At 43.7% G+C, this 27,193-nt stretch overlaps 1 protein-coding gene across 4 annotated transcripts in view; it reads left to right on the forward strand.

The window, feature by feature from the left end:
- The first annotated feature begins 17,085 nt into the window (after positions 1 to 17,085).
- The window catches only part of ZNF462 (zinc finger protein 462), a 52,528-nt gene continuing 42,420 nt past the window's right edge, over positions 17,086 to 27,193 (forward strand). For 2 of the 4 annotated variants that reach the window (XM_033086526.1, XM_033086528.1), the window contains exons 1-4: positions 17,086 to 17,336; positions 17,969 to 23,508; positions 24,388 to 24,552; positions 26,148 to 26,422. In XM_033086526.1, coding sequence (XP_032942417.1) covers positions 17,117 to 17,336; positions 17,969 to 23,508; positions 24,388 to 24,552; positions 26,148 to 26,422 — 6,200 coding nt within the window. In that variant the 5' untranslated portion in view covers positions 17,086 to 17,116. The remainder of the gene's footprint in view (positions 17,337 to 17,968; positions 23,509 to 24,387; positions 24,553 to 26,147; positions 26,423 to 27,193) is intronic. The other 2 variants (XM_033086527.1, XM_033086529.1) reach the window with 2 other exon arrangements.

The raw sequence follows: 27,193 nt of genomic DNA on the forward strand, positions 1-27,193 counted from the left end.
AAAGCTGAGCCTTCAGCAGGATGACTCCCAGCACTGCTATCTCGAGTCAATTTAGGGATTATAGCATATCTGATGAGAATCCTGCCACGTGGGGCTGCAGGGAGTCCAGGGAGGTGTTTGTGTCCTAACAGAATGTGCAAGAAGATTTTTTCTCACCTGGCAAAGGAATGGGAAGCAAATAGACCAAATCAGGTGAAATTATATGGCTGACTGTGGGGTTTGTAGTTATGAGTTACAGCTTGATTATCTGTTCTGGGTTTTCCTCCTTATCTCCATTTTAGGCCTAAAACTGGACAAGTGAATTGCATTTTGTTCTCCAAGTGGAATCTGTGCAGAAGGCTGGTGGAAACTGCTTTGCTCTTCACAGTCAGATGCATTTTTCTGTTGCTTCTACAGAAGGGGAAAAAAAGGAAATAGAATTTTTTTTTTTTCCGAAGTCCGGACAGAGCTACTGTAGACTTTCACATAGTAATTTCTAAAGGATAAATAAATCCCCCAGAATGAAGATCTCTGGTTTCTTCTGGAACTTAGAAGCACTTTAGTCACCCTGAACTTTAGTCCTGGTTTTACAGATGGGAGCCAGAGGCTTTTGCCCTGTAGTTACCATAGAGAAGGTTGTTGTACAAAAACCCAATTATACTTTGTGAACATGTCAGTTTCCTAGGGTAACCTAACATTCTACTACAGACAGCACAACCAAGCCATCTGAAATTATTATTAGCAGTAGCATTATTATTGTAAATGCATTTCAGTAGATTTGAGGGTCTCAGTGATTTCAGTAGTAATTGGTTTCATTTTTTTTGTTAGTCATCATCTCTCAGAGTCTTAGGCTTTGGTCTGTCAAGGGTGATAAATCTAGGAAACCTAGAGATTAGGTTGTTTTGTCTTCTGTGCTTACAAAAGTCTTCAACAGTAAGCACTATGATTAGATCCTCTTTTTTGATAACTGATGCAAAAACAAGTGAGTTTCAGGGGAAAAATAGTCCATTAGCTTGGTTTTGAAGGTCAGCAGTAGAGGCCACACTGTAAATGTTTGGTTTTTTTTTTTTTAACTTTATAAAACAATTGCTGCACCAGGATGAAGGAGAATTTTGATTTCCTAACTGACAGGTTGTTTTGAATTCTTAATTTGTAGTTCCAGTTTTGGCAGGGTTCTTTCAAGATTCAGAACTCTGTATGGCAGCAGTCTGACTGAAGGAGCTAGAAACCAATGAGAGAAGAAAGGAGACCAGAAATGAAGAAGGAGAAAGATGTTGAAGCTGTTACCCTTGTTTTTGGAATGAGTGACTATTTTAACCTGTAAATAACACTCTGATTAGTGGTGTCCCATCATGAAATGCAAGTAAAGATAAGATAAGATATAAAAAGATGACTTCCTCTTGACAAACCACTTTTTCTCCCAGGCATGGGTGCAAGCCCTCGTCTTCAACTTGAACATTTCCTTTCTTCTAGTAATCAACCCTACAGATATAGACCCTATGTGCTCAGCTGAAAAGGAAACAATATTTTATTTCCTTTTTGACAGTGAACCTTCACTGCTGAAATGATCTTGTAGTGCAGGTGGCTTAGAGGCTTATATGATATCAATTATTATATCAGTTTTGCAACATATCTGAAGGGTAGGCTGTCCAGGGAGGGTGAACCATAACACCAGTCCCTGATTAGCATGTCTGGATTCTGCGTCTTTCAGCCTCTGAAACCTTGGAGATCCACTGCAGGTTCTGTTTTCAGGTGGGGAGAAACTCACTCCTGTTTCAATCCTCTACTTCATAATAAAAGACTGTAGTGAGTACTGATCCGCATAAAGGTCTGATCCTCAGCTGGTGAAAACTGGCAGAACTCCAGCAAATTTCTAGAAATAAAAACCTAGAGAAGTCTGGTCACAGTGGTTGCTGGGACTTGCACAATATTCTACAGCTTGCAACAATACAGCAGCATGAAGCTGGGATGACACTGATGGCTTGATATATTTTGTCATCTCTTGGGGTTTTTTTGTGAGAATGAAAATCTTCAGGCCAGAACTTTGCTCCTGTTCTCTTGGTGGCATTGGCTTGGGTGGCTTTGTTTTTCTTTGAAAACTGATAGCCGAAGACTATCCAACCTTCAGGAGTGGAGCCATTATATGTGGGGCAGTGCAACAGGAGCCAAAGTTTAAAAATAAAATACCAGCCTGCCTTCCTGAGGATCCAGACATAGCAAACACACACGCACACACATACGCAGGACCTTGGCTGGCCACGGTTGTATCAGTTACAGAGCCCAGAGCAGCAGACAATGAGAACCAAAAAGGGAGCCTTGTTCCTCAAAAAGAAAGAGGAAGAAATACAAGGCTTCTGTAGCCTCAGATAACAGTTTCTGGTGTGCATGGGAGCCCCTCAGCAGCAGCACATAGGGGGACAGACAGCTGCCAGTCATTCCTGGTGATGCCTGCTGTAGGCTCTGCCTAGCCTTCCCTTCTCTCTCCCACATTTTCTCTGCCCTACTGAGTATGGGGTCTGAGCTCAGCAGTCTTTTCTGAGAATGTGCTCCTTTCTTAAAAGAGAAAAGCAGTGGCTTTTATGTCATATTGAGTGCTGAGTGACTGGGATGACAAAAACCTTCAGATGAAAGACCAACTGTTTTGGCTTCAGAGCCATGTTGCTGGCATGTTGGACTGTAGAAATAGCAAATGATCAGATGATTTTTCTAGAACAACTGAAGAATGAGAGGCATACAGAGGAGATTAGTGGACAGACTAGGAAGAATAATTTGTGACAGAAAAGCAGAAAGGTATGGCTTAATGCCAGGAATACAGCTTGGAAAGTGAGGTATGTTAGAAAGGAATGGTCTTTTGAAAGAAAAGGTGACTCTACTCAGACAAACAAGTCTAGGAACCTAGGAAGATACGATTATTCATTAATTATGAATGTGGAGAGGGATGAAGAAGGTGAAAGATTTAACCCTTTTCTGCCTGCTGATCTCACACCAACTCTCACAACAATGGCGATTGTGAGCTGAGCTGGCCAGGGTGGGAAACCAGAGTTCCTCCAAGGTCTGGGTGTGGAGCAGCTGGAATTGTCCTTCTCTCAGGTGTCACTGGGATAAACTGTGTGCAGGAGGCAGCTGTGCAGAGCCTTAGCTGCCTGTGCCCCACCTCAGGTGTGCTCCAAAATTGGAGCCCATGCTTTTGACTGCGTGGTGTGCCCAGATGCACCTTGTAGTAAACGCAAACTTGAGTTTTTAGCCGTGTGTCTTCCAGCTGCACCAAGAATGTTTCTGCATCTCAGCTGACAGCTACAGGCAGAAAAAAAACCCAAACCAGAACAAAAAACACCCAGAGAAGAGGTGTTTTTCCTCATCTCTGCCCAGGCAAAGTAGCAGTCACAGCTGCCCATGACACACTTGGCTTTTGGCAGAGCTCAGGCTGGTTCTGCTCTGCAGACATAGGATGAAGCACGCTCAGTGTGCTTCCTTTCAGCAGGAATGCCAGCAGTATCTTGGATTACTACAGAGGCTGCTCTGTGTCTGTAAGCTTGTTTGGGTTCACATGAAACAGGATCAGGAGTCCTTGGTAGACTGTGCATGGCTCTGAGCACAGAGCCTTTTGGAAAGATGTGTTTTCTTAGACACCCAAACTCTCAGTATGGAACACTAATTTTATTGAAAAACTGTATTTTCAGAAAAACCATAGTAGCTTCATACTATGGTTGAACATAGGCTGAAGGTGATGTGTAGCCTTAAGGTTTTATAGGATGTGATTCTCATGCAACCTAAACATTAAAAAAAAAATCTATAAAATATCTGTGTCTTGCTTGTGGTGATGTACAAAAAATGAAGGATAGATGCAACTGTCAGCATGTAAAAACTAATTGTTTGGTTTTCTGCTGTCATAAATTTTGTTCAGCCAGGGTGGAGTGGAAGTGTGCACATGCTTTGTGGCTCCAGCTAACATGTGTGAAAGAGAGGTCTGATTAAATCAAACTTCCTCTTGTATGGCCTTGAGTATCTCCTGCTTAAAAAAGACATTGAGGAAGACCCAGAGAGTTCCCCTTGCAGGTGTCTTCATGAAGGTGCTATAAAGGAGACCCTCTTTGATGACTGCTAGTAAGTGTTGATGGGGTTTGGTCCAGATTACTTGCTGGAACAGAATTATTACTGTGTTGATGATTATTTACAACAGTTTGGGAAGAAAGATTCAGCAGTTTGGGCAAAGTCATATTAAGAGATAAGCCTCTCAGATCATCCAAGAATTTAAGTTTTATTAGCTGCCATCCCTGCAAAACAAGTATTCTTTCTCACCCACACAGAAAGCTGCCCTAAGAAAGTGTTGGGTTTTTTTTCCATGTGCATCCTCCACTGCAATATCAAGTAATATGAGGGTTAGACCATGTTTATCAACCCCAAACTCCATCTCCACTGTAATTCTTCTCTGCAGACATTTTACCCAGTTGACCTAAATTCTTCAGCAAAAGGCCTGGATTCTGTGCAGAAAGGTGGAAATGGTAACTCCAGCTAGAGAATAAATACAAAGATAAATAAAGCGCATCAGTTGTACCCCTGTGTGTGGTGTTTTGATTTACTCTTCCTTCTGGAATTACAACCTCTGCCCATGTTGGAGAGCTTTTTAATTTCTTCTTATTGTGGAAAGTTAGCACTGGGATTCCAGGGACAGTGACACAGGAAGGTAGCGTGGCATCACAGGGGAGGGCTGGAGTCTGGAAAGCCAGTCTGTGCTGCTGGCTGTGCCACAGACCAGCTGTGTGACCTGGAGCCAAGCTGCTTCACTTCTTTGTGGTTCTCCACTACAAGGTAAAGGAAGAAGTTTTTTTTGTGGTACAGACTCACTCAACTTGCTTTTCACACAGAGCTCACCAACAAGTGTGGCCTGAACTTCATGAGTCAAATAAATAGGTTGTGTCTGGAATAGACTGTCAGTGTTGCTGCCTGAAATACTTACATCTGCCTTTTTGTTTCTTACATGCAACTTAAAATCATGAGCCTTCAGATTTCATTTTGAATTTGCAGCCATTTGAAAACCAGGGAGATGCTTCAGTCCTTGCTCTTTCTAAGAGCAAGTTGCTTCTGCTGACTTTAATGACTTGTCTGTGATAAATGAATGGAAACCTGAAACATATGATTCTGTCTTTTGTCATGCTCCAGTGTTCCATAAACAGCAGAAGGGAAAATGAAATTTGTGCAGAACTGATTGTACACTTCTCCCATAGACACTTTGTCAATGAGGTCATAAATTAATGTGCAACTTTGACTCTGTGTACATTCCTTCAAACAAGAACCCACGCCTGAATGATTGCTTGTTGCTAGAAATGAATTAAAAAAGCGCAAATGCCTTTTATTCAAATGACTTTTAAGAGGGAAAAAAGTCTAGAGTGGACTGCAAACCACATTACATTCTTTTTTTTTCCTTCCATACTGTTCAAGGACATTTGCTAAAAGCAAACCAAATGTCTCAGAATAGTCTTTGTATGAATTCTGGTGTCATCAGGTTCATGTGCCTGTGGGATGAAAGAAGCAGAGAGGATATCCACCTGACTGGCAAGTGGTGTTGCTGAATGCTGTGTCTCAAGAGCTGTTCACTTAGCTGGACTCTTAATGCAAGGAAAATATGTTGTTTATATGTGTGATTGTCCTTGTCTCCTCTCCATTTGTAAATGAAAAGACAGCACCCTGTCCCTTTCAACCACCATAAATCTTTTTTTCAAAGAGTTGAGTCTAACATAGATCTTTGTGCTTTAGGTTTTGTTTTCTTGGTTTTTTGCTTGTTTGTTTCTTTTCCTTGCTTGCTTGTTTCCATCTTTATTCCTTTAGTAAGAACAAAATAGAATTCTTTATACGGTTCTGCTTTGAACGTTTTTAAAATTTCCTTGAGCTGGAGGATTCAATGACACTTGATCTACTGAAAATACTTAGATGTAAGTCTTGGAAAGCAGCAAGTTGGGAAGGTTTTATGTGCCTTCCTTTTAAATCAAACCTTGATTCCCTTTTTTTTGGTTTTTTTATGGTTCTACAATAATCAGTAAAGATAATAGAAATTATGTAGCCATTTGCTTTAGAACTATGGAATGCAGCATTTGTTTCTTTGTCATTATCATAGGTGAATTTACTTTGGTGAAATCACTGAGAGCCAGAAAACCCTTCCTTTGCTTTCAAAACATTACTTCTGAACTTTCCAGATTAAAAGGCAAGCTATATTCCATAATTCTGTTTGGTTTACAGATGGATTTTAAACCACCACAGGACTTCAATCTTCTGGGTTTCTTTTGCATATTTTTAAACTTTTTTTTCCCCCCCATCTTTCTTAGCTTAAAAAATCTTACCCGCTCCTATCCACTGTTGCATGCAGAGTAAATGTCAAGGTTTGCCCAGCCATGGAGTTATTTAGACAGAGGCACTGCAGTTCCAAACAGCCTTTTTGGGTCCCAAAGCATGCAGCCAAAAGCAGAATACCTGTTCTGAAGAGCCTCTGCCCCACCAATTTTTTTTTAATGTAACTGCATTTGCAACAAAATAAGGGTTTTTCTGAGGACAGGTCTTATTAGAAGACCATTTATTGGCCATTTATTTAATGCATCTCCTGAGGCTTGTCTTTATTGCTTCTTATTATGCACAAAACCAAAATCCTGACAAAGCCTGAGTTGCCATTGTGCTGCTTTTTCTTGTGGTTTTAAGGGCATTTTGTTTTTCCTTATTTGGAGAAGGTTCAGATTTTTACTAGGGGCACATGTAAGTGCTTTTTAAAAAGTTCCTGCACCTTGAATTTCCCCAAGAATTCTCCTCTTTTAGCCCACGAAAACTGAAAATCTCTTCCAGTCTCCTCTTGTCAGTTACAAAAATCAAGTATTTGGGTGCAGATTCCAGGTTACTCGGTTGTCAGGTGGTTTTGTTTTTGGTTTGTTTGTTGTTGTGGTTTTTTTCTACCCCAAGAAATACTTTTTATCTTGATAAACTAGTCTTGAACTGAACTTCCCTTGTGACAGGAAACACTGGGGGTTATATATGTAGTTTGTCAATTGTTTGCATATTCTGAAGTGAAATTTTTGCTTCACTTTCTCTTACCAGGTGTCATCCTGTATATTTAAGGCAAGTGAGAATGGTTTTTCAAAATGAGAGTCATCTTATGACAATGGGGACTGATTATTTTGTTCTAAAATTGGATTTTGGTACCTTCGTAGATAAATTTAAGTGCTTGAAGGTTGCTGAGTTTTAAAGCATTAGATGCAAAGCACTTGCAACAGCTGAAAAAAAACAAGGTGTGTAACGGACTTGCAGAAGACAAAAAACTCTAAAGAGTTCTGTAATGTCTACATATTTGCAAGGATTGTAGCTTTTGAAGGATGCAGTTGCTTATAATCTAAGCCCTTATTGCAAAGAAAGTCTTAGCTACTTTTTATTCTTTATGATCCATTTCCTGTTTGAGTATTTCTTAGGAGGAAAAAAAAGAAATTGGATGTCAGTGGCTGACCCTCAAAAGGCTTATTTAAAGCAAAAAGGATTAAACTAGGACAGAAGAACTCCATTAGGAACTTCAATCTCTTACCATTTCTGATACTACTGAGCTATAATACTAGATTTCTCCTTGATTTGAATGCATCCACAGTAGTCAGGGGCATGAGATGTTTATTACTGGAAATACATAAAATAAGATCAACAATAGGTTGGTTGTGTCTTTTTTTTCTTTTTTCTTTTTGTGTGGGAAATTGTTCTTAATCATTACCTGCATAACAAAGTGTATTTTTTTTTACAGGCAGGGACTGACAGCTTTTTCCTGGTTTTAATGTAATAGCTTCTAATTCCTCTGATTAAAACGCTTTCTGTCTGGAGAACTTTCATTAACCCTCATCGATTCACAAATGTTGTGATCCATAATTACAGGATCACTCAGAATTCCCTTTTCCCCCATCTCGAAGTGTACTGTATATGCTCCACTTGGTTTCTCCTAGAGCTTGCCATCTATGTATCACATTCATGATTATGATTATGAGCAGAGTGCTATTTTAAGTATTTTGTACTCAAGCTCTGTATTATTATACCAACTGCAAAAATTTGATTTTGGGAGGGAGTAAGTGAGTGAAAATGGGGGCTGAAGGAGCAAGGTTCTCATTTGGACCCAGGATATTGTGCTCATAGTGCATCCCAACATGCCATCCAAAGGACTCTATCTGTATCTGAAGTAGTTTGGGACAAAGTATTTTGAGCAATGTGTTATCAGCATACTCCTTTTCTGCAGCATCCCCTCTCAGCTGGCAGGACCAGCATCTTGCTGCCACCACCACAAAACAGACAGCAGACTTTCACTTGCCCAGGTGGAAAACAACTCTTGGGAAAGGCTGGCAGGGAGAAAGGTGTCAGTCTAATGGTAATCACTGGTCTGAGATCTGTCAAGTGCTGGAAAAGTATAAATTCTTTTACTTAGGGCAGAGATGCTGGCTGCCATACTGTGTGTGAGTCAGTGGGCAAATAAAACTGTGTGTTCTGCCTGGTATTATAAATGGGTCAGTGATGGATTTGTATTACCTGAGGAAATGAACTGGCAGACAGAGAAGCTTCTGCTTGCTGCCCTGCAAATGTCAAATATAGCAGAAAGCTTGGGGGAAGAGGAGGGATAGCTGGAGACAAAGCCAGTGTAAAAATAGCCAGGGTGTCAGCTTCTCAAACATGTGCTTCTGAGGGGGAGGCTGGGAGAGCTGAACACTCTTTAGACATTTTTAATCAGCATTTTCTTACCCTCCAGCAGGGTTTCAGCAGTGGATCTTTCTTTATTATAATTGGAGTCATGCATGAGGTGGGTTTGGGTTTGCATGAGGTGGTGTGCTGTTGCACTCAGTTTTGCTGGCTGGTACAGAATATGACTTCTGGTGCTTTGGTTTTATGGGGTTAAAACCATTCCTTTGAATGTGCTTTTCCATCCTCTTCACATGTTCTCTTGTACTTTTAAAGTATCTCTGGAGCATGTAAGATCTCTGGATGGACTGAGGGAGAGGTCTCCTTACTCGCCAGGGTCCTTAGGAAGCTGAGCCCTTACAGGTGATGAAAGACAAGCAGAGGGCTATGGCTGACTTGGATCTGATCCAGGCAATGTTCCTTTGGTTCCCACCTGGCCTGTGAACTTCTCTTAGTGAGTCTTGACTGACCGAACAGGGTGAGAGGGTGCCAAATTAGGGAAGTGATCTCTGGCTGGTAGATCACTTCTCTCGCCAGCCGAGTTCAGTCTCTGTCACCGCAGCTACATCAGGTCCAGTTCAGGTTCTGCACTTAAAGGAGGAACAAGAGGCAAGAAAAGCAAGTTTTCATACACATCTTTCGAGCTGGTGATATTCTGGCTTTATTTGGTATCACATTTTTTCAGCAGGAGGCTCAAAGCAGAGCATTGCCCTTTGCATCTGAGGCTTCTGAGTGCTAGTGACTTGATTTTCACCTCTGGCTCCACTTACAGTGCCTGCATGTGTTTTAAACCAGCTGTGTTGGCTGGTCTAATCTCAGATCTCTTAAGATTAAAATTCTGTGGCCTCTAAAATAATCCAGCAGTTTCTGTGTTCCCATGGTTTAGCTCTGTCACCAGTTTATAAAGCTGTAGTTAGCCTCTGTAAAAATACTGTGCTCCTTGCAAATTAAGATTTGGTCCTCTCTAAAGGTGAAGGGCAAGATTTCTTGTGAAGGCACTGGAGGGTGTTTTGAGGGCAGATGGCTATCAGAAGGTAATTTCTCCTCCCTTCAGACACGACTTTTTGACTGTTCTTTCAGTCCATGGTCCAGCAGGGTATGTGGTGAGGTTTATTGTATCAGATTTGCCACAGGCAGGACCCTCTTTAATACAGCTCTGGCTTTTCTTGGCAGGGAAGAGATCTTTGGTTGTGCCAAACTGAGGAGCCTGTTCCTCCCCTGCTCCTTCCAGGGTGAGGCTGGTAATGCATCCTTTGTGTAAAAGCTCCTGGAAGGTATTTGCAATGCATGAGAAGGAATTAGGTTGTTTCTGGAGTACCCGGGCACGGCGCTGCCGTGTTCTTCAGCACCACCTACTGACATCTTCTTCTCTCTCAACTCAACATACACCGGGGTTTGCACCTCTTCCTTAACTCACAGCAACAGCATTACTCGAGGTAATTAACAATAAGCTCTTGGCTGGAAATTAGAAACCCCAGACCCCAGTGCATTCAGTTCCATTGTGCCATATGGGGAACACTAATGAGCAGGGTACAAAAGCCAAGCTGCTTGGCTCTGGTGTCTGCTTTCCTCGCCTGGGCCAGCCCACTTGCCCCTTGAACACATGTGGAGAAGAGCATTGAGGGGCTGGGTTGTGTCAGGGAGGTGAATGACTCGGCTCATGTCCTGTGAGTACAGCAACCAAGTGGCAAAACCATATTTGTATTCTAATTGTTTTGCCCTGTGCTGTTTCACCTCCCTCTTAAACTGGTTTTGTGCAGCAAATTAAGTATCATACTTAATAAGGGAGAAAGTCCTACTCTGACTATCCAGTTGTTCATATTCTCTCATATATATATTTAGTGTCTTTCTGAATTCTGTAAGGATTAATAACTTGCCATTAAAGCAATTCAGAAGATCAGAAGAACCCATCCTAGCTTTGCTTGGAGCAAAAGCATGTTTGAGAGCCTTTCTCATCAAGAAAGTTTTTTATCCTCAGACTCTGTTGCCTATGCTCTGTATCATGTACTGCCTCACAGCTAACCCTAAAGGAAAGAGGGACAAAAAGAAGCCAGAACTGTAATTTGTATGATGGTCTAAGTTTGTCTTTTAATAAGATTGTGGCATTTTATTTGCAATCTGCTTTTATTTCAAAAGTTTGAAGTTTGAAAGTATCCTTCAGACACTTGGATGGTCTCTTAATGTATTTTTTTTAAATAGAACAGATACCTATGTAGACTCCAGGAGAGAAAGAAAGAGAAGAAACATTATTTGTGAGAAAAGAAGGAGTCATCAGCACTTAGGTAGCTTGAATCAGTAAAGCTCCAGCAGAAGCAGACAGATAGGTACCATGATCTCTGATTCTCCTTTCACACCATCCATGGTGTGCTATGATCTTACAGTGAGATGGCTAATAGATATTAATATTCAACAATAATTTTTCTTGGGTTTTGGATTTTTTGTTTATCTTTTGCTTTTCTTCCATGCCCATTTTTTGAGAAGTCATAGTCTGGGGAACCAGTTGAGTTGATATCACTCTATCTATCATCTGGACCCATTTAATCTCATTAATGTCAGAGGTTCTGTGAATTCTTGTTTTCTTGAACTGAAAAAAAAACAACCAACCAACCAACCAACCAACCAACCAAAAAAAAAAAAAAAAAAAAACAAAACCAACCATGCTTCTGGCAGGCAGCAATGAGAAACATCTCTTCCATGAGCTTTAAGAACACTGTAATGTGGTTTATTTTTTTTTTAACATAGAAGATTCTGCAAGCTGTGATAAATTTAGTGTGGTATCTGGTATGTTAAATGTCTGTATTCAGGAACATAAATAAATATCAGCTGTATGGGGATCAGCAAAGCTGGCCATCCTATTTTCCATGACAGGGAGATTTCTGAAAAGTTTGGAAGATAATGTACAAAGAATAAGAATATGTAGAAGACCTCCTCCTCAGATCTGAAACCCGGTTCAGGTTCAAACACTCTTTCAGGTAGCTAGATAAAACTTCTAGGGAAGAAAATGAGTTTGTGTCTTCCTGGTTCAGACTGTTTTTACTATTGATTTGTAATGAATATCCAATAGTAAAGTTCTTCCTGAAAATACTTTACATTTTGATCCACATTTCCATGTAAGTCAAGGGAAATATTTACTGGGAGAATGGAATCACAGGCAACAGCTAATGTATCTCTTATGTCCTTAATTGTTGATTTTCAGAATGGAACAAACAAAGCAAAACTGGATGCATGGAGATATTGATAATTAAAGCTGTGACTGGTGATAAAATTTTATCATTAATTCTTTTACAAGAAAATAAGAGCCACAAAGTATGTGTATTGTAGAGATGCAACCCGACTGATGGATTTCTAGCAAAACCTAGTTGTAACAAATTTAAAAGAAAGAAAAAAAAAACAGTGTAAAAAAGAAATGATATTTCAGTTTAGTTAATGTTGTTACCAACTCAGAGAAGTAACTCCAAAGACAGTCCTCAGAGGACCAAGAATTCCAATAGCTTGACTGGAATTCAGCCATTTAAAAAGACTCATGAGTTGATTAGGTTTACCTGACTGTAGTTGAGAGTTGAATTTATTCTCTGAATTCTTAATTAATTATGGGGTTTCCTTTCATAAATGAAAGATGAGGCTGGCTTCCTCCAGTTGGAATAGCCTTCAGGTTTCCAGTTTCTCAGTTGTGTAAGTTCTTGCATTACTCATATGATTTTATTTGTTTAGTCCTCATTTTCGCTGTTGTGATCTTACACTATAACAAGTGTTTAAGAAGAAAGAATCAGGGAACAAAAAGCCCAAAACCCCAAATCCAAAGATCAGAGCAGCAGCTCCACTACATGGGCTGAACCTGGCCAGGAGCCCAGGCAGCAGGGCTGGAAGGTCCTCAGCACAGCTGTAGGCACTGCCATAAAACTCAGGTTTCTCTAGCAGGGAAAAATGCCTGAGGTGTTACTCATGGGAATTTCAAAAACTTGTCTTATCTGTAATTACATGCTGGCAAATTTCCGTGGTGCTTAGTAGTTAATTTCTGGAAGGGTGGGGAAGACTGGAAGAACCTCGAGGACCATCGAGTCCAACCATCAGCACTGTTCCACCCACTAAACTGTGCCCCCAAGGTACACATCCACACATCCTCTGAATAACTCCAGGGAGGGTGACTCAAACACTTCCCTGGTCCATGCTTGGGGGAAGAAATTTTCTCTTCTGCTCCACCTTTCAACTGAGTAAAGTGAAAACTGTGAGTGCAACCTGCAGTTGTGTGAGATGGGGATGAAGACGCTTCTGATCATCTGAGCAGAAAAAGAGCTGGAGAGCTGGAGATGCCTTTGTCCCACATGCAGTGTCACTAATGCTGAGCTGGAAGCTCACACGGAGTGTTGTGTGGTCTGACTGACCTTTTTAGTTGTGGTTGTGCATGTGCATATTCTTAACTTGTAGAAGCTCTGCTGACTCCATCTCAAAATATAACAGATGGATAGTCAAACCACAGAAGCTCAATTTTGAGGTCAGTGCCTTGGGCTTCACAATTAATTTTGTATTTTGAAGCTTTAAAACCAAACTTAAACATAATGATTTGTAGTACTTTGGCTGCTGCCAAATTCTGTAATTACTGTTGTTCAACAAGCACAATTATCTTTTGTTTTGGATTTTTAAAAACCTCAAAATCTAATGCAACTGTGTCTCAGATGTTCTCAGGCTTTTATGAGTGTAGAGAAGGATGCTGTAGACGATTTGAGACCACCTTGTGTCTTTAAAACAGTGGCTTTGAGAATCTCTATTGCCCAATGTTTTGAAAGCTTTTTGCCCATAAGAAAAATGAGAATACCTCCATATTTAAGCATTAAGGCCATGTATTTAAGAAGAGGTTGTAAATGCAAATTAGCCAGACAACGGCACTTTAATAATGTTTTGTGAGGTTAGCATTGTATTAGCAAGGGTGTTTTAGAAGTCACATATTATTTATAGGCAATGTGGTCTCAAGAGATTGCTTGTGAATATGTTTGAAGGATTCTGGGATTTATGGATTCATTTAATGGTGGTTTTGTTTGGTTACATCGGGTTTTTCTTCCCACACTTCCACCTAAATTTTCTTACTGAAGATGTAAAGAGTTATGGAATGCATTAGCTTAGCTGACCATGATGGAGATGTGTGAACCTTGCTTTGTCTCCGTGGCTTGGGATGTGCCTCGTGTATTTATTAACACCAGCACTTGAAAATGCTCTCAGCTGATCGGTGGGTGAGCTCTCCCGGTGTCCATGTGGATAAAAAAGAAGAAAGACGCACATTGTGCTACTACAGTTTCTTTTGATACAAGAGTTCAGACTAGCAGTGTTTTTAGCCCTTGCGCAATGGCAGGATTTTAAAGAAGGAGGTGGAAGTGGTAGAGCAGAATCCCTTACAGAATGCTTCCTCCTGCTCTCTTTCACCTATCAGGTGAAAACATCACACTGAAGTCCACTCAGCAAGTAAGTAAGGAAGATTAACCTCTCTTGGACTTGGTGCTGCCTTTGTGGTGCAGAGCCTGCTGAGATTCAAGGTGGTACCCATTAGAGAGTTCTCCACCAGTTCTGTAATCAGCAGCTATTAATGATATCTCTCACCACAATGCTTGGGTTAAGCTTGTGTAGACAGCAACCAGCATCCTAAAGGATGCGTTCTCCAAGCAGCAGCGTGTGCTGGAGCTGAATGAAGATGGTGTGGTGGTTTTCACCTCTTGGAGCTGCCAGAATTGTCTTTTTTTTTTTTTTTTTCCATATCCTCAGGGTTGGTCTCCCTCCTGGTTTTCTATTTCGTAAGCCTGAAGTTTTCCAAAAAAGGGACGAGAGCGTTTTGCGGTGATGTTTCCAAAGGGTCCGAAGTTTTCGGGGGGCTGAGGAGGGGGAGGGCTGAGGGGGGCAAGAGAGAGATTTTTGTGTGTGCGCGTTGTTTTTCATCTCTTCCACACAATGGAGCTTTCAGAGAACCTCTCTTAAAAGGCATAGCTACAGCCTTTGTGTGAAGGGTGTGTCCGCTGGCAGGGTTTGCTGCATGCAGACGGGCTGGGTGGTGATTAACAAAGGTCATTAGACTTTGGAATCTGGCAGGGGAGAGGGGTGGTGTGTCTTCTGCGCCAGGCAGGAGAGCTCCTCAGGGACAGACCAGGCTGGAGGCTTCCCCCTGCTGTCCCCCCTCAGTCCCCCGCGCCTCCTCCTCCTCGTGGGAGGCTCAGCTGCGTGTCGCCTCTGCCTGTAGGACAGCTTGGACCAGTGTCCTGATGCTGTGAACGCAGCGTTTGTGGAGCGAACCGCCACATTTTGTCACCCATGGGACAGGGGAACCCAACCCTGAGGAGATGGTTTGGGGAAACCCAAGCCTTTTCCTGAAGGAGAAGGTGCAGGGGGAGAGCAGCGACAGAATTTGGAGGGCAAGCCATGCAGGAGAAAAGGGAGATGTGATTCTGGGGGATGGAGATTTTTTAAAACATCACCTAAGGATGAGGAATTTTAAAAGGGAAGGGGGGAAAAAAGGAAAAAAAAGGGGGAAGAAAAAGGAAGAAGAAAAGGCTGGTGTGCTTGAGCTGAAGCTAAGTGAGGCCATGTTGTGCACAGGCGAGAAGCTCTGAGGCTCTGAGTGCAGGAGTTGTCTGAGCTAAAATGGCTGCTCCCAAAGCTCAGAGGACTAGGGCAGCTTAGTGAGTCTTAAAGCTTCAGTGACGCAGGGGCTCATATCTCTTGAAAGTGTGATAAACACATTCAGTGGAGCTGTGGCTTGTTTGGCTGAGATGAAAGGACTAAGCTTGGGGGGATGGGTAGTGAAAACTGGATGATCTGCTTTTCTGCGAAGTGCTCTAAATGCAGGAGTCGTCTGCTCCATGGAAAAATTTGTTTTCAGGTCTAATGGACTGTGCTAAAGGAGACGTGGGGTGGGGCTTCACTCACTGCTGTAATTTGATCCAGAGCAGATAGCAACCCTCTTCCACACAATTTGGTCTGGTGCTTGCACATAAAAGCTTGAGTATCTCGATTATTGTAACTTTGTTAGCTGAAAAGAAGCTGGTGCAGCGTTCATTTTCTTTATTGGTGGTGAGAGGGAGTAGGGGGAGAAGGGACGACAGTGCAGCCTGCAAAGTAATGTAGGTAAATATGTGGAGAGCCTCTGTGCTCAGACTGTCCGGAATTTGACTTGCTAGAAGTTTATTTTAGCAGGCTATCAGAGGAAGTATTCTTTCATCTAAAATCCTGGTGCAGTACCCTCTCTTGTTTCTGTGCGTTAATGCTTTGGAGCTTTCTCCTCACTTTTTAGGTTGCCTCCTTCATACTCCACGTTCAACAAACGCATGGAATTTAAATTGCTGTGGGCTACTGTCGTGTCTTGGACCTCTGAAATGCTCCATTTGTCATGCACATGCATGGAAGCTTAAAGAGGCAATTGCTGTAGTAGCATAGGAAGGTAGCTCTTGTGTCTAAGCACTGCACAGGGTAGGAGGGTCTAAAGTCTTTTGTTTGGCTTGTGCTTTATGTCTCCTGTCCTTCATGGCAGTGCACCCTTCTGTCGCAGGATTAATTGTCTCAACTGAACCACCATTCTTCACTGTATCTTGTGTTGCTTTGTACTTGAAGGTGTGCAGGACTTTTGGATACATCAAGGAAGTCATCGTGACTCTTGAGTCTTTGTAACTCATGTTCCATTGTACTTCTTTGGTATGGCTGCTGTCCTTTCCTTCCTCTGGCTGTCTCCATCCCCCGGACTGCTAAGGCACAAAGGTCTTGTTCCTAGAATGGACTGAAATGCAGCTGTAAACCTTTCAACAAAGAGTGGAGGTACCCTTAAAAGCTTGGTGGAGGGGAGGCAAAGTGTTCTGCCTTGGTTTTGTGTAACTGCATGTAACCCTGCTGTTAGGTCTAGATTTTCAATATCAGGTCTGATAGGATGCTGTGAAGAAAAGACAGATTTATCCCCATGAAAGCTTTTGATGTGAGGTGGTGAATGAGGCAGGTATTGGCAACTTCCAGGAAGGTTAGTGTGTGTCTCCTGAAGGCAGAAGCTGCTGTCTTCTGATTGTGAATTCCAGTGCACGGCTGGGAGTAATGTGCCATTTCTCTGCACATGGGCTGTTGTCTTTGAACAACACCAAATTCTGGATAACAGCCCTCTGTAATGGAAAAGCCAAAAGGACAAAGTCCACTGGATCAGTGGTCACTTGTCAGAGAGTTGACTGTTCACAGAGTTGAGTCAGCAGCTTGCGAGCTACCTAGATAGGACTTCTTGTGGATCTGAGTAGACACTTCTTAAATAGGGTAGGGAAAGGTTAAGTTTCACGCTGCTGTGTTTGTGGAATCTCTGCAAATGATTGAGTCATCGAAAGCTTGGTGTTACCTTGGTGTTTCCAGGATTTGTTCCAAAAGCACTGCTGTAAACTCAATCTTTCTTCTTCTTTCCTTCCCCTGTTTTTCTTGCAGATTTTTCTAATGTAAAAGATCATCCTGAACCATGGAGGTCCTGCAGTGTGATGGCTGCGATTTTCGAGCTCCATCTTACGAAGACCTAAAAGCTCACATTCAGGATGTTCACACTGCTTTTCTGCAGCCAACTGATGTCTCTGAGGAGAGTCCTACCCAGCCGAGGTCTGGTTCCATCAATGCTAGCAACCAGACCGAGGTGGAATTTTCTTCTGTAAAGGATGAATTCGCAATTGCAGATGACATAGCAGGTAAATCTCAACTCCAAGATTGATCTCTTATGATCTCAGCTCTTATACCCTGTTTTACATGTGTCTTATTTCAGTGTGTTTTAGTTTCTGCTTTTATTGTGGTTTAAAAATTTGCATTATCTTTATGGCTATGCCAGCAAAGCAGATGATTTAGCACCTGCTATACTGGTTCTGACCATGGCGCCTTTTTTTTTTTTTAATCTTCTTGCAAATGCAAGCATGGAAGATGGTTTTGTTTCCCTGCTTCTTTTCATGGGGCTCTTCATGCTGATTTTTCATTTTCAGCTTTTCATGGTTGCTCTTCATCTACCACAAACCAACTCAAAATTACAACTTTTGTTAATTTTCAAACTGAAAGTAGTTTTATTTTTTCCCCCCAAGAAGGTAATTTTGGAAACTATCCACCCAAAACTACACACCACAGTCATTTATATGTAGAAGTTATGCATAATGGTCACTTTTCTGACCATTGCCAGGTCTGTAGAATATTACCATAAGTAAGTGAGGGAATCCTGGAATGGCTGTTGTCAGTTCAGGGTGTGGTTGCATTATTGAGCATGCAGGGTGGGTGAAGGAAAAGCCTTTTTATTTTATTTTATTTATTTATATATACACCTTAATTCTCATTTTAGGGCAAAATGCAACAAGTCAGATGGGGACTGGAAGTTACTATAGCCAGAGCCAGACTTTCTATGGCCAGCATATGGCTCCAAATCCTAAACCAACCAGCAAGTTTTTCCAGTGCAAGTTCTGTGTGCGTTACTTCCGTTCCAAAAACCTCCTCATAGAGCACACACGGAAGGTTCATGGAGCACAGGCTGGGGGGAGCTCAGTGGGGCCACCAGCTTCTAGTTCCCTAAATTACAACATCATGATGCATGAAGGGTTTGGTAAAGTTTTCAGTTGCCAGTTCTGCACCTACAAGTCACCCAGGCGTGCGAGGATTATTAAGCATCAGAAAATGTATCACAAAAACAACCTGAAAGAGAGTTCAGCTCCTTCTGCTGCTGCTGCTGCTGCTGTGTCTGAATCAACGTCTGCTTCTGTGCCAGTGCAGGAACCCTGCAAGGAGCTGCCGGCAGAGGTGGTGGAGCGGAGCATTTTGGAGTCGATGGTCAAGCCCCTGACCAAGTCTAGGGGCAACTTTTGCTGTGAGTGGTGCAGCTACCAGACACCTCGGAGGGAGCGCTGGTGTGACCACATGATGAAGAAGCACCGCAGCATGGTGAAAATCCTGTCGAGCCTGAGACAGCAACAGGATGGAACCAGTGCACCCGAGGTGCAGAGTAAGAGTGCCCAGAGTGCCTCTCCAAACTCGAATTACATGTCCATGAACACAACAGGACGTGAGATGTCGAGTGCTAATGTCTCAAACTTCAGGGGATCTATGGGCAATTCACTTATCAGGCCCAACTCTTCTACATCTTCAAAGTTTTCTTCTGTGTCTTACCCTCAAATGAAGCCTAAGTCACCTCACAACTCGGGCATGGTTAATTTGTCTGACAGATCCCGCTATGGAATTGCTGATATGACGAATTCTTCTGCTGACCTGGAAACAAGCAGTATGCTAAATGACTCCAGCTCAGATGAAGAGCTAAATGAAATGGACAGTGAGAATGGCTTAAACTCCATGGATCACCAGACCTCAGGAATGTCTGCAGAGCAGCTGATGGGATCTGATGGCAACAAACTATTGGAAACAAAGGGAATTCCCTTCAGAAGATACATGAACAGGTTCCAGTGTCCTTTCTGCCCTTTCCTGACGATGCACCGCCGAAGTATTTCCCGCCACATTGAGAACATCCATCTGTCTGGAAAGACTGCTGTGTACAAGTGTGACGAGTGCCCCTTCACCTGCAAGAGCTCTCTGAAGCTCGGTGCCCACAAACAGTGTCACACAGGAACAACATCTGAGTGGGACACCATGAACTCCCAGGCCGAGAGCATCGCCTCATCCCTGAATGACAGCACGGTGTCCTACGAGAGCGGGAATATCAATGGCAGGAAGTCAGCTGGGATGATGGAACCTGTGCAGCCGCAGCCACAGCAGCAGCAACCGCAGCAGCAGCAGCAGCAACAGCAGCAGCAGCAGCAGCAGCAGCAGCAATCTCCCCAGCCCCATTCACAGCACCCATACAAGTGCACGTTGTGCAACTATTCCACCACCACTTTGAAGGGCCTCAGAGTTCATCAGCAGCACAAGCATTCCTTCTGTGACAACTTGCCAAAATACGATGGGCCACCATCAAATGCACCACAGGAGAGTGAGGCAGATGCTCACCCCTCTGCCAGCACCGTGAAGAAGAGCCAGACCTCCATCCTTGGGCTCTCGTCTAAAAATAACTTTGTTGCAAAAGCCCCTAGGAAGGTCTCAAATGACTTCCCTTTAGACCTCTCTCCCGTGAAAAAGAGAACTAGAATTGATGAAATTGCCAGCAATCTGCAGAGCAAGATCAGCCAAAACAAACAGCAGGAGGATGCTGTGATTAATGTAGAGGACGATGAGGAAGAGGAGGAGGACAATGAGGTGGAGATAGAGGTGGAGTTAGACAGAGAAGAAGAGCAAACGGAACCAATGATGGAGGTTTCCAGTTCCTACGCACCCCAGCAAATGTGGGGCAGAGAGGCTAATGATTCCCAGAAGGAGACGAGCTTCAGGAGCATGCAGCACGACTACAATTCCACCAACGGGGCAGAGATTGAGCTCACTTTGTCTGAGGATGAGGAGGACTACTACTCTGCTGTCAGCATGAAGGATCATCAGAGCCCTAATGCCTCTGTTCTGGGCAGCCAGTCTAGCATGTATGGCACCGACCAGAACAATGAGAATTCGGAGTTCAGTGACACTGGCAGGCTTTACTATTGTAAACACTGTGATTTCAGCAACAAATCTGCCAGGAGTGTTAGCACTCACTACCAGCGAATGCATCCCTACATTAAATTCAGCTTTAGGTACATCCTGGATCCCAATGATCACAGCGCAGTGTACCGATGTCTCGAGTGCTACATTGACTACACAAATTTTGAAGACCTGCAGCAGCATTATGGAGAGCATCATCCTGAAGCTATGAATGTACTGAACTTTGATCATTCTGATCTGATCTACCGCTGCCGCTTCTGCTCTTACACAAGCCCGAATGTTAGAAGCCTGATGCCACATTACCAAAGAATGCATCCCACAGTGAAAATTAACAATGCAATGATATTTTCAAGCTATGTTGTTGAGCAGCAAGAAGGGCTGAACACAGAGTCTCAGACACTGAGAGAGATCTTGAATTCTGCTCCAAAAACTATGGCAACCTCCACCCCCGTGGCTCGCGGGACTGGTGTGCCAGCTGGTTTTAACAAAAGTGCTACCAAAAGTTTCAGTCCTGAATGTGAAAATCAGAAGGAACCTTCAGTCAACACTGTGGTTGTTTATGACTGCGATGTGTGTTCATTTGCAAGCCCTAACATGCATTCAGTTTTGGTGCACTACCAGAAGAAGCACCCCGAAGAAAAGGCCTCATATTTCAGAATCCAGAAGACCATGCGCGTAGTCTCTGTTGACAGGGGCTCTGCCCTCGCTCAAATGTCGTTTGAGCTGGGGGCTCCCATCTCCCCCAAACTGTCCAACTTGGCTTCTCAGCCCCCACCTCCCCCACCACCACCCCCAGACCTCTCCACCGAGCTCTACTACTGCAAACACTGCTCCTACAGCAACCGCTCCGTCGTGGGGGTGCTCGTCCACTACCAGAAGCGGCACCCCGAGATCAAGGTCACTGCCAAGTACATCAGGCAGGCCCCACCGACCGCAGCCATGATGCGGGCGGGCGAGTTGCCCCCTGGCATCCAGAGGCCCCCGGTGTCCATGCAGCAGCTGGGCCGGGGCGGGCCCGAGGCCTCAGTGAACCCTCCTGAGAACGAGATGTTCTTCTGCCAGCACTGTGATTACGGGAACCGGACCGTCAAGGGCGTGCTCATCCACTACCAGAAGAAGCACCGCGACTTCAAAGCCAACGCGGACGTGATCCGGCAGCACACGGCCACCATCAGGAGCCTCTGCGACCGCGGTCAGAAGAAGTCGGCCGGCAGCCTGCCCGCCCACAGCTCCGGCACCGAGCGGGACAAGTCCAAGCTGAGAGCCCTCAAGTGCAGGCAGTGCAGCTACACTTCCCCTTACTTCTACGCCCTGAGGAAGCATATTAAGAAAGACCACCCGAATCTGAAGGCCACGGTGACGTCCATACTGAGGTGGGCATTTCTGGATGGCTTGATAGAAGCTGGTTATCACTGTGAATGGTGCATTTATTCACACACAGAGCCAAGTGGCTTGCTTGTGCATTACCAAAGGAGACATCCCGAGCATTATGTTGATTATACCTACATGGCAACCAAACTCTGGGCAGGTCCCGATCCTTCCCCTCCTGCCCTAGTGATACCAACAGAGATGAAGACCTATAAATGCAGAGACTGCATTTTTGAAGCATCTTCTATTTGGGATATTACAAATCACTACCAAGCATTTCACCCTTGGGCCATGAATGGAGATGAGTCTGTGTTGTTAGACATCATTAAGGAGAAAGATACTGCTGAGAAGACCATGCCACAGCCTGATGAAGGTGGGGTCAGGATGGATTCTGAAGATCAGATAGCAACACCGCAGATGGATCAGGATCCAGAGTGTGCAGAGGATCCCAGCCTGTCCCATGAAAAAACTGTCCAGCTGGCTTCTGCAAATCCTGCCATCTCCTCCACTCCATACCAGTGTACAGTGTGCCAGTCTGAGTACAACAACCTGCATGGCCTCCTGACACATTATGGCAAGAAGCATCCCGGCATGAAAGTGAAGGCAGCAGACTTTGCTCAGGACATAGACATTAACCCAGGGGCTGTGTACAAGTGCAGGCACTGCCCATACATTAACACACGCATTCATGGCGTCCTCACACACTACCAGAAGCGGCACCCATCCGTGAAAGTCACTGCTGAAGACTTTGTGCATGACGTGGAGCAGTCGACTGACATTGCTCAGAATGACGTGGAAGAGACAAGCAGGATTTTCAAGCAAGGTTATGGTGCTTACCGGTGCAAACTCTGCCCCTACACCCACGGAACCCTTGAGAAGCTGAAAATCCATTATGAGAAGTACCATAATCAACCTGAATTTGATGTTTTTGCCCAATCACCACCAAAGGTGTCTGCCTCAGTGGAGCCAGACATGGTGACTGAAATAAAGGCCTCCCCAGAAATTGCTGCTGAAGATGTTGGGGAGGTCTCCATGCCGGCGCCTCATTTCTCCAGTTCTCACTTAGTGTCTCACACAGTTTTCCGGTGTCAGCTCTGTAAATATTTCTGCTCCACTCGGAAGGGGATAGCAAGACACTACCGCATCAAACATAACAACGTCCGGGCGCAGCCGGAGGGCAAGAACAACCTCTTCAAGTGTGCTCTGTGCTCCTACACCAACCCCATCCGCAAAGGGCTTGCGGCACACTACCAGAAAAGACATGACATTGATGCTTACTACACTCACTGCCTGGCAGCCTCCAGGACAGTAAGCGACAAACCCAATAAAGTGATCATTCCATCTCCTCCCAAGGATGACACTCCTCAGCTCAGTGAGGAGCTGAGGAGGGCTGTGGAGAAGAAGAAGTGCTCTCTCTGCTCCTTCCAGTCCTTCAGCAAGAAGGGCATCGTGTCCCACTACATGAAGCGTCACCCCGGTGTTTTCCCTAAGAAGCAGCACGCCAGCAAGCTGGGGGGATACTTCACTGCTGTGTATGCCGACGAGCATGAAAAACCAGCTCCAGCTGAGGAGAGGAATGACTTTGAAAAGCCTGAGGTGGAGGCTGAGGCTCAGGAAATTGAGTGGCTTCCCTTCAGGTGCATTAAATGTTTCAAGCTGTCATTCAGCACGGCAGAGCTGCTGTGCATGCATTACACTGACCACCACAGCAAGGATTTGAAGAGGGACTTCTCCATACTTGGAAGTGGCACCCGCTCTCAGAGCCCTGTCTACCAGTGCAAGCACTGTGATACAAAATTGCATAGCACGGCAGAGCTGACTGCACACTTGAATGGTCACAATGAGGAATTCCAGAAGCGTGCCAAACGTCAGGAGAGGAGGAAGCAGCTTTTGAGCAAGCAGAAATATGCAGATGGTGCTTTTGCAGATTTCAAACAAGAGAGGGTAAGGATTTGTGTGTCTGGTCTCTTCCTCTGCCCCCTGCTCCCCACTGGGGAGCCCACCAATGCCCACTTGCATGTTCTCTTTGACAGCCAAATGACCACAGGCTAATGAATGACTCAGAGTGCCAGTGATCTCCATAAGTCAATTACACATCCTGCTTTAATTTCCTCATCCATCCGCCACATCTCCCTAGGTTCTGTAGGAAACCTTGTTCCTTCCTACCGCTTCCTTCAGTATTTTCTTTATCTTCTTTCCTCCCTCCCACGCTTCTGGAGGGCCATCTGTGTCTGACAGTCGCTTGTTCTTTTGTGGCAAGGCTGCCATGTACTTTGTGTCACAGATTCTCTACAAAATGTCCCATCCCCTTCTTCCATGTTCCTCTGAATAACACATCAGTTTTCTTCTCAACCTTCTCTCTCTCAGTCCTTTCTCTCATTGAGCACTCAGGATTAGCATAACATGAATCTGTCTGGTGACAAGAGCTTTGGGCAAGTGCCTCATAAGGAGAGGACCAAATTGTTTCTCCTTTCTTGCCCACTTGCCCCCTTCCTTCTGCTTCAGTTTGAAAAAAAATGCACTTGCGCAGGAAAAGCTTTGCACAGAAGTTGGGGAGTTACGGGGTTGTGGAGGAGGAGGAGGCACAGTTTCAGGCCGAAACAGAATGGTCTTCTAGAGGACCACTATTAGCTATAAACTGAATGTTTTTTCTGCATAGATGTGTTGTCCACTTACTTAGGAATTAATGATCTCAACAGAAATTGAACCTTGCAGTTCTGCAAGACTGGACAAGTGTAACATCAAGTCTAAAGTCTGGTCTGTGCTCCTAAAAACAAGGTGACAAAGCCTGCTTCAGTGATTTATGCTTGTGTGCTCAAACAGGCTTTTGGACACTTGGAAGATGTTTCAAAACTCAAGGAGAGGAAGGTGGTTGGCTACAAATGCAAATTTTGCGTGGAAGTCCATCCAACACTTCGAGCCATCTGCAATCACCTCCGCAAGCATGTCCAGTACGGGAATGTCTCTTCTGTGTCGGCCACTGTGAAGGTAAGAATTCCTTAAAGGTGACTGAAAGTGACTGAAACTACTTACATTGTTTAAAATAAAGGCCTCGTTGATAACCTATGGAGGGCTCTTGTGAAGTTGAATGGGTTTTGAACTGGGCATTCCGGTTCAGCATGATGCTTTAATCTAACACTAAATTTCTGAAGTGCGTTTGGTTCATTTCAAGATGTTTTAACTTTTTTTCACTCTCGATCCAGGGGCACGAAGACTCTTTAATTCTCATTTCTTCTCAGCCACAAAGGAGTTGATGTCGCTGATGACCAAAAGACTGGTTTATGAGCAGGAAACTTTCAGCTACTTTATGGGCTACATTTCTGCTTAGTTAAGCTCAAAATGAGTTGTTTTGTTTTTTTCTATATGTATATGATTTTTATTTTAGGAAGAGGAAGTGTGCACATACAAATGTGGGAAGCTACTTGTGGTACACCTTTCCACATGGAACTTACACACTGGTTCGAAGCAAAATATTCAGTGACCAGCTGAGCCAGCGATCCCGTTCAGGTGGTTAGGTGCAAACACGCTGCTCCTTTCTCCCTGTGGAAAGGGGTGCCTCCTATGACATCTCCAAGGACACGTTGTGTTCCAAAAGTCTGATTTCCAGGATGCTTATTGTCAGGGGAGGTAAAAGTGTGCCAAGGCTGTGGGAACTAGCTCTTGTGAGAGGCTCCTGCTGCCTGACTGACAGGCCTTTTTTGGTGACATAATCTGCTTTTTGTGATGAAGCTGTGTCCTCCACAGCCTGACTCACTACCTGAGAGAGCTTTCATTGCCCTACCACTGACCTTTCCTTACCTTCTCACTGATACTCCTGACAGATTCAGATACTTCCCTCCTGAGAGTCCTTTCCCTGTTCTCCTCACTTCTCGAGTGATGCTTGTGTAGGGTCAGTGCTTTCATTTGAGTAAATAAAATCTTGCATCAGGGAACAAGATTTCCCTGCCACAGCCGTGGCCTAAAGAATGTGCCTCTCACAGGGTATTAAGTAGCTGCACAAATGCATGCTCTGATTAGAAATGGGAAAGGAAAGTTACGAAAGAGAGTTTAAAAAACCAGGCTTTTTTCTGTTTGCTCTTTATTTTCAGAGGGTTCTAGAGTTTTAGCGTATGAGCTTGTTTCTTCAGAGTTTTAAACTGATGGACAAAGTCTGCTGAAGAGTAGATGGACGTATTAGTCAGAAGGGTAGCTACTAGGGTCAGCTAGAGCAAAATAAACTGAAATTAACTTCTCTGCAACATACTAATTATTATCTGATCAAGTTTAGAACATTCACACCAAGACCCCTGAAAGATAGGTTTCTTGTCTTTTTTCATTTTCATGATCTGACACAAACGTGACCAAGGAGTGAGATACTTTTTTTTTGACATATGCATGCATGTATATAATAGATGTAACTATGATATTCCCTCCCAAGAATAGGTAATTTTTTTTCAGAAAGCCATTGGTGTGGAGTTTGTGTAGGGATATGTTTAGAAAAATAATGCAGTGGGAAGCCTGGATGTTCTGATGAACACAAGGGAAAGACTGAGGGACAGAAGGGAGAGAGAATTGATGGCTTTGGGGGGATATGTGTTTTTTAGCAGGAAGCTGAAGATCCTTCAAACACAACTTTGATGGAGGGTTTTGAGGGAGCCAAAGACCCTGGCATTGTGGAATTTACAGAAGCTGAATATGGAGCATCCCTGGAAGATGAAGCCAGGCCTGGGGGCTACCACTGCAGCCAGTGTGACCGGGTTTTGATGTCTATGCAGGGTCTGCGATCTCACGAGAGGAGTCACTTGGCTCTGGCCATGTTTGCCCGGGAAGACAAGTACAGCTGCCAGTATTGCTCCTTTGTCTCTGCTTTCAGGCACAAGTAAGTTGTGGCTTTTATTTATTTACTTATTTTCAAAGTTTTGTGTTTCCTAAGGAATCGCCATCTATCAGTGCTGTTTTGTGGGCTGATAGGGAAGAAGAGCTCGCTTGACCTGATGTTGAGCCACACTTTTCTCATGGCATTAACGTATTTTCCACACTGCAAAATCTTTGGCCATTATGATTGACTTCTTGAATTTGTATTAGCCCTCTTTTTACGTGTAGGGGAGAGGCATGCAGGCCAAAGAATAAGGATTATTTCAGTAGGCAAACAGTGCAGCCCACCATTTATGCATGTCTGTCAAATGCATGAGACTTAACAAGACTAGAAAAGTTAATCTTCCATATTCCAGAAACTTCTGCTGCATGTAACTACCTGATTTGTAATTACTACAGCTCTTTGTGGGTTGAGTTTTCATTTCTAATGTTTAAATAATGTCATAAATTTATCTTAAATCAGATTTTTTTTTCTCAATTATGGCATTTCAGTGTTTCAAATTCATACCAGTGTGCTGTATGGGTGACTTCCTCATCCTGCTTCCTTGTCTGATAAGTGGTCATCATTAATTGTCACATTTCTCATAATTTGTTTCCCTGAAATTCGACTTAGCTTTAAGTTTTTTAGTTTTAAAAATTATTCTAATAATAATTGTATATGTGTCCCCCCAAAAATGGGGTTTGTGATAAATTTTCCACTGGCACCCTGGACCCGATTCACAGGTTTGTGTTTCTTCCTAATTTCTGGGGAGAGAGTTGCTTGTCCACTGTTTTA

This window comes from Catharus ustulatus, assembly GCF_009819885.2.
Source record: "Catharus ustulatus isolate bCatUst1 chromosome Z unlocalized genomic scaffold, bCatUst1.pri.v2 scaffold_29_arrow_ctg1, whole genome shotgun sequence".
Lineage (NCBI taxonomy): Eukaryota > Metazoa > Chordata > Aves > Passeriformes > Turdidae > Catharus > Catharus ustulatus.